A 13,813-nucleotide genomic window follows, 5' to 3' on the forward strand; every position below is an offset into this window, starting at 1 on the left:
CCCCATTGTCTGTAGCCTCAAATAATTCTTCCTCTCTACATGAGGCAGGACATTGCGGACAAGCATACAGATGTGGAGCTATCTGTTCTGCTCCAGTCGCACAAGGTGGAGGATTCTTTTAGGTAGTGCCATTTTGCCAGACTGTCTTTTGATTTGCCCACTCTACTTCTGAGTCTGTTGTTTTATTGTTTTGTATTACTGTTGTTGTTTTTTGCTGATGTATTGTGGGCTCGGCCTCATGTAAGCCGTGCCGAGTCCCTTGGGGAGAGGGTAGCGGGTACAAATAAAGTTTTATTATAATATTATTACTATTCTGCATTTTTTGCTCAATGTATGCTCACCTGCTTCACGTGGGCAGACTTGTGCCAAACATTAAAAAGAATAAAATGTAGCATCCATGTGGGTTAATTTACCCAATTTATATTCTTTATAACTGAAAAATTCACAACATTCCAAGAGACTTTTGCATTTTAATTTCATATGCAAAGAATTCCCATGATCCGAAACACTGTGCTTTCCCCTGTACCCCTTTGTCACTCTGCTTTATCAAAACTGTCAGCAACTATCCTATTGTACTGCACACTTCATTGCAAGGATGAAAGCAATCAAGGTTACCTGCTTAATCATGTCACCATTCACTCTTTTGCTTTTTAAAAAAAAGCTCTTCTGATAGAGAGAGAAAATGGAACCAAAGAGCAGAAGCAAATGACACTACACAGCAAAAAACATAATCCTGGGAATCCTGCATCTATATTAATGAATCTTCAAAGGAAGAGAAATTATTAATGTTCAGAACACCCGCTCTGTGACAGCAGAGCTTGCGTTTAGCACAGCCAGTCTCAGTAAAAGATAAACCTTGTGGTGTACACTTGGTATGCTTTAGAGTAAAAGCTGAATTATCAGGATTTTCTGACCGGCGTCAGAAACAAAGAATGTCTAAATATGGAAGTTTTATATCAGTAGTGGTGACAGTACTCCAGCTTATTTGTCGCTGACTGCAGTGTTGCCTAAAATTTGCCTACACGTTAAAATAAAAGCAGAAACCCAGTTTACTATGCAACTCCCACCTTCTTCCTTTCCCCATTAAAAACAAGTTGCCAATAGTAATAAAGTGAGACTAAAATCAATAACATGTATTCACATCTGAAGTCTAGTTCAGTTTATATGAATGGGAGTAAAGCCAGAAGACCGATCATTCAGCTTGTTACAATGCAATTTTGGAGCTGATGAACAAAAATACAATAAATGACTTGACTACGGTTGGTATTCAATTAAAACCTCCTGCTAGCAGAATTGTTTCAGTCAGAGAAATAGGAAAAAGGACAATTTTTCCTTTGGAGCAGTTTTAGGAGATCTAGAGGGTGCAAGGAGAGAGAAAATTAACTTACAGAACATTGCAAATGTATTCCTACTTGCCATTTGTGGTTCTGAGTCTGACTGTGTTTTTACAAGAATTTTTAAAACTGCTAGTGGAAACAATACTTCTTCCTGTGTCTAAGCTGTCAAATGGAACTGGATAAATGCATGAGAATTATTTATAAAGGATTTCAATCCATAGTCTCAAGGGAGAAAGTGCAAAGGCAGATTTACAACTGAACTTTTTTTAAAAAAATCAAAATTAAGAGATTTACATAACTTTACAATAGATTATGAAGACAACGAAGAACTTCAAGATATACCATATTTTGGCTCAGACATTTATCAGAATGGAGACTACAGTGAAGAAATCAGAAAACAAGAGTTTGAAAGGGAAGCTATGAAGGAATTAGCTAAGATCCTGAAACGTAAAGATATAATACTGAATACTAAAGTAAGGATGGCCCATGCCATCATATTTCCCACTTCTATGTATTGTTGTGAAAGCTTCAAAATGAAGAACGCTGATATGAAGAAAATAAGAGATGTGGGGCTGGACTCTTTAAAAAGATAAAAAAATGGGTCCTCAAACAATTCAAGCCTGAACTCTCCCTAGAGGTCAAGGTGACTAAAATGAGTTTGTCCTCCTTTGGTCATATCATGAGAAGACATGATTCAATAGAAAAACAACAATACTTTGCAAAATAGAAAGCAACAAGAAAAGAGGAAGACCAAGATTTCTAGTAATTTGAAACATGAAACCCATGAAGTTTTTGGAAGAAACTGGAAGTTGGCTATAGCATATCTGTCGGAAGAATTTAAGAAGTAATAACAAGAGGCATTTCTTTACTTAGAAGTATAAAGGAGTAAATAAAATGAATATAAACTCTGTGTGGACTAGTGACAGAAGCCAAGGTGGTATGTTGCACTGTGGCTGGGATGAGGGGTTACTGCAATGTGGGTGACGGGTTGTCTATGTTTGTGTATGTGTACTTGTTTGTAATGTGTATTGTGGGTGTTTCATAATTTAAAAAAATAAAAAAGTAAAAGAGTAAGACCAAATTCCATATGGTTAGACTCAATCGAGGAATCCATGTTTCTGAGCTTACAAGACTTGATTAAGGCTGTTGGAGATATAGTGACTTGGAGATCTGTCATTCACAGAGTTATAATAATTCAAAGTTGGTATGAAGGTAGTTAACAACAACAAAGACAAAGTAAAAAAGTTTTAACTAAGTGTTGCAAACATACGTCTAACATTGTATTCAATGTCCAATTAACTGATATAAATGAAATATAGCACCATACACATTGCCAAATACATGATGGAGCAGAATTTTCCAGACTAGTGGGAAAGGAAGATTTCCGAAGTACAAATCCCAATGAAATGCAGAAAGTGGAAGATGCTATTTTGATGTATATAACAATTAACAGATGACAAAGATTGTTCTATACTGCATTTTCAAAACATAAACACACAAACAAGAAAGAAACATTCAAAAAGTAATCCTCTACCACCTTTGAAAGTATTCCATTTCACTCTATTATATCACCTTATCTCTATCCCAACTCAATCTGCTTCATGTGTACATGAGATGAAAAGGTGCAGAGGAAGTACAGATTGGAGAAGCTGTTGGACAGGAAACTTCATTTGTCTGCACTTTCATCTCTTTTGCCTAAGGCAGTGCTACTTCAAGTGGTGACATAATGAACAGGAGCTGATCCATAGGGCATTAGCTACTGATCCATGGGTAGTTTCCAGAATATAAATTACATACAATCATAATATGGTACTGTCTTCCGTACACTGAAAAAACCTTGCTACTCTAGCTCATCTGATAGTTTGCAGAATTTTGACTAAAAAAATAGAGACCTGGAGTGATAGTGCATCTTCAGTTGTTACACAGCAGGTTGGGAATGCCCATAAAGTATTAATTACACTCCCATTACTTTGAAGGAAGAAAGCATGATTTTGGTTTGTTATGCTTCTTGCACCAGTCCTACCATGTGTTGGCATGATTTCAGCATTTATACTAATATGTAAGATAATGTGTTTGACCACGCCTTGAAAGGAAACACTTAACAGAGTTAGTTTTAAAACTATCTTTACATAAAACCAAACATGTGTCTTAAAACTATATGTATACATATATCACTTTTTATTTCTAGGATGTAACTCTACAGAGATAGAGATTGTAAAATGGGGCTAACATATCACAATTCTTTCCCTGCTTACTCAACAAATCAAGCCTTTTATGACAATGTTAACCTCTCTCTCCCAAATCGCTCCCTACCACAATGATAAATGTATTGCTGAAGATAAAGGTTAACCACCATAAACATACACAAGCGCACACACAACAAAAACAAATCTCACTTAAATAGGATATTACTATAAACAAGTTATATATGTTGCCATACATCAAATCAACTGATTTCCATTATGCTAGATGAAGCCGCTAACACTAAACATAAACAATGAAGGCAAAAATGATGAGTAAAAACAGACTGAAAGCCAGAATGCCAGTCAGTGATGAAGTTTTATGAAGAACTCTTCATCAGGTTTTGAAAGAACTAGTGGAGCATTTTATAGGTCAAGCAAGCAAAAAAAAAATCTGCCCGCAAAGAGTGAATGCACAAAACAGACAGGAGGCAACACCCATCTCTGCAGACCTTCATGTACTGCAAATCAGCTGCACCAAAGTTTTGAAACTCCCTTCCAAAGTATAACAGGAAAGTATTTATTTATTTATTGCATTTCTATACTCCTCTTTTCACCCCTGGAGGGACTCAGAGCGGTGTACAATATATTGAAATGGGGGGGGGGGAATCAACAGGGGAACATATACATATGGGAACATACATATAAAAACAGTACATAACATAACTAAAGCAATCTATATATATATAAATGCTCTGTGCATAATGGGTACCTTAAAAACAAGAACCAATGAACGAAATCACACCAAATTTGGCGACAAAAGTCTCATAACACAAGGAATGACCATCACTCAAAAATTATGATTTTGTCATTTGGGAGTTATAGTTGCTGGGATTTATAGTTCACCTACAATCAAAGAGCATTCTGAACTCAATCAACAATGGAATTAAACCAAACTTGGCACAAAGAACTCCCTGGACCAACAGAAAATACTGGAAGGGTTTGGTGGGCATTGGCCTTGAGTTTGGGAGTTGTAGTTCACCTTCATTCAGAGAGCACTGTGGCCTCAAACAATGATGGATCTGGACCACACTTGGCACAAGCACTCAATACACCCAAAAATGAATACAGATGGAGTTTGGGGGAAATAGACATTGACATTTGGAAGTTGTAGTCACTGGGATTCACCTACAATGAAAGAGCATTCTGAACCCCACAAATGACAGAATCGGGGCAAACTTCCCACACAGAACCCCCATGACCAACAGAAAATACTTAAGGCCATCCAATCCAACTCCCTTTATCAGGGCAAGAAAACGTAGTCAAAGTCCTCCTGACAAAGAGCCATCCAGCCATAGATATACATATAGATATAGATAGAGGGATAGCTATTGTCCTCCCAACCCTGCTGTATGCCTGTGAGACGTGGACTGTCTACAGACGTCACATGCAACTCCTGGAATGATTCCATCAGCACTGCCTTCAGAAAATCCTGCAAATCTCCTGGGAAGACAATCGGACAAATGTCAGTGTGCTGGAAGGAGCAAAGACCACCAGCATTGAAGCGATGTTCCTCCAACATCAACTCCGCTGGGCCGGCCACATTGTCCGGATGCCTGACCACCGTCTCCCAAAGCAGTTGCTCTACTTTGAACTTAAGAATGGAAAACAGAATGTTGGTGGACAGGAAAAGAGATTTAAAGATGGCCTCAAACCAACCTTAAAAACTCTGGCATAGACACTGAGAACTGGGAAGCCCTGGCCCTTGAGCGCTCCAGCTGGAGGTCAGCTGTGACCAGCAGTGCTGCAGAATTCGAGGAGGCACGAGTGGAGGGTGAAAGAGAGAAACGTGCCAGGAGGAAAGTACGTCAAGCCAACCCCGACCGGGACTGCCTTCCACCTGGAAACCAATGCCCTCACTGCGGAAGAAGATGCAGAGCAAGAATAGGGCTCCACAGCCACATACGGACCCACAAGGAAACCCATAATGGAAGACCATCTTACTCGTCCAACGAGGGATCGCCTAAGTAAGTAAGTAAGAGAGATAGAGAGATACATAGGGAGTTGTAGTTGCTAGGATTTATAGTTCACCTACAATCAAATAGCATGAAAGAATTGAACCAACCGGGTTATACAGAACTTCCATGACCAACAGAAAACACTAGAAGGGTTTGGTGAGCATTGACCTTGAGTTTGGGAGTTCACCTACATCCAGGGACTACCATGGACTCAAACAATGATGGATCTGGACCAAACTTGGCACGAATATTCCATATGCCCAAATATGAACATAGATGGAGTTTGGGAGAAATAGACCTTGACATTTGAGAGTTGTAGTTACTGGAATTTATAGTTCACCTATAATCAAAGAATGTTCTGAACTCCACCAATGGGGTTCAGAACAGAATGGGGCCAAACTTCCCACACAGAACCCCCATGACCAACAGAAAATACTCAAGGCCATCTAGTCCAACTCCCCTCACCAGGGCAAGAAAACGTAATCAAAGCCCTCCTGACAAAGAGCCATCCAGCCATAGATATAGATAGATATGATTCACACACAGATATAGTATCATAGATTTGAAAGGGACCCCTAAAGCAGGACAATTATATGTTGCATGTTCCAGAGTAGGCAAATCAGACACTCTCCACATCAACACTGACAAAGAAACAGCAAGAAATACTGTTTACCCACAAGCATAAAGAAATTACATATATTAGAAACCAACACTTTCTCATTACTTTATTTTCCACTGGGCCACAGCAACGCGTGGCAGGGGACAGCTAGTAACATATAAATATGAATTTAAACCATTAAAAACTATACAAAGACACCTCATAGCATGAACATAAAACATATAAAACATTGCACCAGTCCCACAGATATCATTTAGCTGCTTCCGTAATACTATCACTTGCCGAATGCCTGCTTGCATTGCCAAGTTTTAAGTTGCTTCCTGAACACCAGAAGGGAGGGGCCAATCTAATTCCACTGGGGAGGGAGTTCCACAGCCGAGGGGCACCCCTGAGAAGGCCCTATCTCTCGTCCCCACCAATCGCACCTGCAAAGGTGGCAGGACCAAGAGCAGGACATCCCTGGCTGATCTTATCAGTCGAACTGGCTCATAAAGTGAGATACGTTCAGACAGGTAAGCTGGAACGGAACCATTTAGGGATTTATAGGCTCAAGCCAGCACTTTGAAATGTGATCAGTAGCAGGCTGGTGGGTATCTGGTTTGTGATATGCTCTTTTAAAATTTTACATTTTAATGCTTTCAAAAGAGTATTTCAACTAAATGTATTTTCTGGGCTTTTAAAAAAGTTTGGACTTCATATGCTCTGATTTAAGTTATGTTGCTCTGAATCCCATGTGGGAGAAAAGCAGGACCTACATTAGATAAATAAATAATACTTTTGTTGTTTCAGCACGTTAATCTTCTGCCACTATTACATTGCTTTGGTGGTTTTGTTATAAAGTGTAAAGGATGCTTTACACTGTTAATTTATGAAAGGCTTGTTTTTGGCTGGCTTGAACTCTTAAAAAGGAAAGGTAGGACACAATGATCTACCATCAAGCAAATAAATAATTTTGCACACCACAAAACAACAGTTTTGGGAGATGCATGTGAATCTGCCAAAGTATAAATCTCAGAATTTGAAGCAGGTACTATTTTATATATGTTCGAGCACTGTTTTTTAAAAAGCTGAGGTTTCTCTGAAAACTAACTGCAGATACTTGAATATGTCCTAAAATGGAATCTTTCAGAAGCAGAATCCAAGCAGATGACTAGGCATAACTCATAGGAGCAGTTTTAATCCTCACATATGTTGCATAGCCATAGTGCCGGATTTAGGACAGATGGGGCCGTGTGCTAGTTAAGTTATGAGGTTCCTTATTTGGGCCCTGAAGGAGGTGGGTCCGGTAGGCCTACACTGCCTGCTTTGTGGCACTCTCTCATAGATGATCAACTTTAGTATTATGTCTGGATCGCTTCTAAACACAACACCTTCAAACTAAGAATTGCGCCACATAAGCAAAATCCATCATTAAAAAACCTGGTTGGAAGAAGCATACATAAGCACAATAGTAAATCAGACAATGGATGGTGGTTTCTATGGGCTCTTCCACACAGCCATATAATCCAGAATATCAAGTCACAAATTCCCACAATATCTACTTTGAACTGGGTTATCTGAGTCTACACTGCCATATATTCCAACTCAAAACAGAAAATGTGGGGGGGGGGGGGGGAGGGTCAGCTGTTTGGAAGGGGACTTTGTCAATTGGGTTTCAGTCTGAATGTGACGGGAATTACCAGAGATGATGAATCCATTTTGCAGGAACAATTCAGTACCTTAGATCACTTCTTCTTAAACTTTAGATCCTGACCCCCCAATGGGGTCTCCTTAGCTCAATGTTGTGGTCATGAAAAATTTGGCAACAGTAAAAGGTTTCTGAGTCCACCAACGTACACAAATCAGTTAGCAACAACGTGAAAGTTTACAGTGGACTCCGCAGAAAAAAGTTGAGCTGTAGTCCACAAAAAGAAAAATCATCCTGTTTAGCAAGTGTTGCAAATGCTGATTTATCAGCAAATGTTTGATTTTTATATCTATTTTTATACCTATATACCTGGAATGACATAAAAATTTCTCTGGCAGAAAGGGGTCATGAGTGAAAAAGTTAATAATCCCTCCCTTAGATAACTTCTTTATAACTCTAGACTGAAACCCACAGCAGATTCACTACCTACTGAAATGATAACCAGAAATCCATCTCAAAATATCAAGACCTGAAAAGAGACATCTTGTCAGCTCTAAGAGAAAAAAGCACTGTCTCTTCAACAAGCTCTCCCTTACCTTCTGTGTGAGATCACTGGCTTCATTGATATAGCGGTCTCTCTCCTTCTCCAGCTGAAAAATAATCTTCCTCTGTTTAAAAGCCTCATCCTTATAATTCTGAATTTCTTCTTCTAGGTTCTTTTTTGACTGTTCATGGAGCTTAACAAGGTTCATCTGCTTCTGAGTGACACTGGCAGCCTTGAGCAAGTTCTACAAAAAGAAGATTTTGATTAGTACTCTTGTAAAACGAGTTAACAGTATATGGGAAACCTGTGTCCATTTCAACAAATGAAAAGCAGCCATGGGAGGCTGCAGATGGAAACAGAAGAGCAGTGGAGGAGAAGGGGTGTTTTATTCTTTTGCCTCCGGCTGCTTTTCCACTCAAAATCTTCCCAGCTGCTTTTCTATTAAATCCCATATACCCATACCAGTCCTCCACTCTCAACTACAGCTTCTTACAGCTATAGTTATGAAAGGAGCCTACACATAAGAAATCTTGAGAGATTATGTAATATTCGACTCTCACTCCATCCAGTAGAGATTCTCTAAAAGATGGGGGAAAGAAAACAGATTGATATACAGTCTGAGTACTCTTTGAGTAGATAAACAAGAATGTCTAACTTTCAAGAGTTTAATAATAGGAAAAGCAAAATAACTTCAGTAAGCTAAATATGGGAAATTATGGTCCATTCTGCTCATTTCTGGAAATAAAAAATATATTTCAGAAATGTGTGATTTTTTTTTTTTTTGCAAATGTCTGCTTGGTGGCTCTTAAGAAGTCTACCAACCTGTTTACCACAAACAGTGATTTGCAAATAACAGAAGTAATAACCATCTGTAAAACAGCTGTGTTGCCACTTTCAGATGGCCTTTACATTTTCTCACCTGCCCCATGGCATTGAACACTGGTTTTTCCTCTCTTCCACCCTAGTTTGAAGAATTTGAAGCCCATGGAGTCACTAATTGTAATTCAAGAGAAAGACCAATGGAAACATAATCCCTTCTATTATTATTTTGTGCCTTCAAATAATTTCCAACTTAAGGAAAACCTATGGTGAACTTATGACAAAATTTCCTCTGATTTGTTCAGAGCGGAGCTGGCTTTTCCTTCCTCTGAAGATGAAAGAGTGTGACCTGCCCAAGATCATAAAGTAGGTTTCTGTGGCCAAGAAGGACTTTGAATCCTCATCTCCAGAATGGTAGTCGACACTTCTCAAATTAAACTGTGAATGTTTGGGGAAATAATGCAGACTTTGGAAAACTAAAATAAAATCGACATCCACTATGTCCCAAAATGATGCTCTTTTGGACCAAATAAGATCTCTAATTAATACCACCCACATCATTTTTAAAACAGCTGTAAATCTCTTTCTTTCAAGTTAATGTTGACTTTTTTAAAGCTTGTACTTTCATTGAGGAGATCTCTTTTATACTAAATTGTATACAACAATTTCATTTATATAAGAGACATTAATAGAGAATACAAGTTCCATTAACTACAATGGGCCTTCTGGATCAGCAAACTCTGAATCTGCAATTTCCACCTACGACATATTGTTGCATTCTATATATAAAATAGCAATCTACAGAATACAGATATGCTGAAGCATCCACATGTGCATTGCTGTCATTTAATAATATAGGATCAATTCATCCACTTTTTGGCATCCACAGGGTGTTCCAGAACCAAATTCCAGCAGATCCAGAAGGCCCGCTGTTACAGCCACTCAGGAGGCCTCTTGTAAGGAGATATAATGTTATTGTTTCATTTCATGAATAAGAACATCTGCATATTCTAAGGATCTATTTGATCATTTATCAATTCTACAGACAAGCTTCAACCACAAAAATCAATGAAACCTTTCTCATCATAGGAAAACAACTATTCTTTTGCTGAACTGGTAGAAGACTGGATATTTTTAGATGAAATACATTTTTTCATGTAGCTAAACTAGTAACTAAAGGCCAAGCTGCTGCTTCTAGCTTAACTGTTCTTCTTAGGATCCTAGAGTGTTTATATAATTAAATGAAAAACAAAAGACCGCAAGTAGTTTTGGATGAAAACTGCTGAAATATCAATTCTCCAGAGACAGATGTATATCCTTACCTTGTTCAATATGTCCCTTTCTCTCACAAGTTCATCTATAGCTTTCTTATCAATCTCTGCTTGCTTTTTGGCAGCTTCCAGCTCTAAAAAGTACAGAGAAAGATTTTAGCCTTAGTTTCAAGTGTAGGACTTGAAGAAAGCAAGCTATTAGGGAACGGTTTTAAAAATCTCAATTCACTTCCAAAACTCATCGTCCCACATGAAAACTTTAATAAAAAGAACTTGCATTGAAGTATTACAGTGTTTTGGTGCCCACTTTCAAGATTCAATTTCTCTATGTACCTGATCTTACATTTTATTCATCTCTAGCAGTCAAGCACCCCATGGCCACTGGAAATGTGCAGTCCTCACTGGAATTTTTTTATCTCCAGGTGAGAGGGCTTCCCTGAGATATTTTTCTCAATCCTTTTTGTGCTTCTGCAATCCTTGAGATTCCCTAAAACCAAAGCCTCCCTCTTGCACCATTCTGGCTACCTCAATAAGAATTATGACTTAGACATTCTATTAATATTCCTAAAAAGAGGACACATAACACTGATGGGGAGATAGGAACACACAACACCATCTGAGCTCTCCGAGTGCAGCATTTTTCCGAATGAAGCACAGTGTGTTTGAGGACTGCGACATCCGTAGGGATACCAAGGTACTTGTTTATAAAGCTATTGTCCTCCCAACCCTGCTGTATGCCTGTGAAACGTGGACTATCTACAGACGTCACATGCAATTCCTGGAACGATTCCATCAACGTTGCCTCCGAAAAATCCTGCAAATCTCTTGGGAAGACAGGCAGACAAATGTCAACATGCTGGAAGAAGCAAAGACCACCAGCATTGAAGCGTTGGTCCTCCACCACCAACTCCGCTGGACCAGCCACATTGTCCAAATGCCCGATCACCACCTCCTAAAGCAGCTGCTCTACTCCGAACTCAAGAACAGAAAATGGAATGTTGGAGGACAGGAAAAGAGATTTAAAGATGGGCTCAAAGCCAATCTTAAAAACTCTGGCATAGACACTGAGAACTGGGAAGCCCTGGCCCTTGACCGCTCCAGCTGGAGGTCAGCTGTGACCGGCAGTGCTGTAGAATTTGAAGGGGCACGAATGGAGGGTGAAAGAGAGAAATGTGCCAAGAGGAAGGCGCGTCAAGCCAACTCCGATCGGGACCACCTTCCACTTGGAAACTGATGCCCTCACTGCAGATGAACATGCAGGTCAAGAATAGGACTCCACAGTCACCTACATACCCACTGCCAGGATACCAAACTTGGAGGACAATCTTACTTAGATAACGAGGGATCGCCTAAGTAAGTAAGTAAGGTACAAGACATTGCCAAAGGTGATAGCTCTACCCGCACATCTATTCAGGAAGTGTCATCACAGGACATAATCACATCATCCACAATATTAGAGGTACTTTCACTTGATCATCCTCTGATGTGATATATGCCATCCTCTGTCAACAATACTCCTCAGCAGTCTACATTGAGCAAATAGTCCGGTCTGTGTGACAGAGGATAAATGAACATACATCAGACAGTAGGAATGGGAATATATAGATAGATCAACAGACAGACTGTCAGATAGGCAGATCTACCTTTCTCTAACCCAGAGATATGGTTTTTAAGAAGTTCCCTTTCATGTTCAGCATGTATTTTTTGCTCTTCTACAGCACGTAATTTTCGTTGCATAATCTCTCTCGTTTTGGTAAGCTTTCCAATCTCTTGACGCATCTGAGACAGCTCATCTTCTCTTGACTAGGGAAAACAAAAGAATAGGAATGAGAACACAACAAAAATATATCAACATTTTTCCTCACTCGGATTCTTATATACCATCTTAGCTAAAACACATTAATAATAACTATGGTCATCTCTAATGAAAGATACAGCTCCAAACATATACAGAAGCTGTGGGGTTTGGCAGAGCATCCGTTTCATTATCTATCCTCTTTGACCCTCCAGTGTAAGAACACAGTTTTCCTGTAATTGTGTTTTTCAAGTGATCATCGGCGCCACCAACAAAAGAGTTTTGCACCCACAGAGATATCACTTGAGTAGCTTGGTGAGAACCCCTTCCTATTTCTTGCATATACAAGCTACCATTACCTCCATTTCAAGGCCTGATTCTAATACTCAGGGAACTGGAAAGGAGGGGAATGGTAGGACAGGTATATGTGAAGGCACAGATGATCACTTGAAGAACTGCAATCACAGGTAAACAACCTGTTCTCTCTTTTTTTTGTCATCTTTGAACCTCACACAAATGGCTGAATGTAGAGCTTACCAAGATAAATGAGTGAAGAATGGAGAGCCTGTCCAAAGTGAGCATATTGCTCTTAGTGTCCAGCTTGTAGTGATTTGACAATTGTGATCACATAGCAGTCTTACAGAGGTTTGCTGACAATTGTGTGTTATGGGTCCTATAGGTACTTTGCTAAATTAAAGCACAGTCTGATCAGTTCCACAATCCATTTGGGTAAGAGAGTATGATTTGCCCAGGTCACACAGAGGATTTCCATGACCAGACAAAGATCCAAATAATGATCTGTGCACATATGTGTTTGTGTTTAAGGAAATAAAAGAGATAAAATATATTCCTGGAAAAGCCTGAATTATTGAGAGGAGAATTGCTTCCCTTCCCACCCTAAGTTGGATGGAAGATATACTGGGATGGTGGTGGGACAGAATGAGACAACAAAATAAGTGAATAAAAAGAGAGAGATTCAGCCAGTTAGCAGCACAGGTTCAGTATCCCTAATCTAAAAATCGGAAATGCAAAATCCAAAACACTCATGGATGAGGCAGTAAAATCTTTGTTTCATGATACTTCAGTGCACACAAACTTTGTTTCATGCACAAAATTATTTTAAAACTTAATATTTAACTTCAGACTATGTGCATAACAATATACACGAATAATCCTATCTTTTATTGCCAAAATTTATGCCACAATTAATATTTTAACTTTCTGTACTAATTTGTTTGTAGATCTCAAGTAAGGTAACATATTTTCACAAGAACTTGAACCTCTGTACAGCACTTTATCAGATCCAGATAAACCTTTTCATATAACTCCAGTAAATCATTTCCATTGTTTTAACCAAAAGAGGCACTTGAAATGCAATACCTCATCAGCAAATGATTTCCTCTATTTAACAGAATGAGCTTTATTTCACTTAAACTCAATAAACTATTGGTTTCCAGTCTTCTTCTTTAATATAAGCCATTATGTAATTCAATATATGCTTTTGAACAGAGGAGATTAAATGAAACAGACGAACAATGGCAATACCTTTACACAGTGACTTTCATCTCAAGGATAAATTGACCTACCTTTTAAAGGAAAGCAC

General features: G+C 38.9%; 1 protein-coding gene across 1 annotated transcript in view; it reads right to left on the reverse strand.

The window, feature by feature from the left end:
• The window catches only part of CFAP58 (cilia and flagella associated protein 58), a 109,826-nt gene that overhangs the window by 74,147 nt on the left and 21,866 nt on the right, over nucleotides 1-13,813 (reverse strand). Inside the window, exons 7-9 of the mRNA XM_060767014.2 lie at nucleotides 12,059-12,218; nucleotides 10,467-10,549; nucleotides 8,378-8,569 (exon numbers count right to left, since the gene is read on the reverse strand). Coding sequence (XP_060622997.2) covers nucleotides 8,378-8,569; nucleotides 10,467-10,549; nucleotides 12,059-12,218 — 435 coding nt within the window. The remainder of the gene's footprint in view (nucleotides 1-8,377; nucleotides 8,570-10,466; nucleotides 10,550-12,058; nucleotides 12,219-13,813) is intronic.

The sequence above is a fragment of the Anolis sagrei genome, chromosome 3, assembly GCF_037176765.1.
Source record: "Anolis sagrei isolate rAnoSag1 chromosome 3, rAnoSag1.mat, whole genome shotgun sequence".
NCBI classification, from domain to species: Eukaryota; Metazoa; Chordata; class Lepidosauria; order Squamata; family Dactyloidae; genus Anolis; species Anolis sagrei.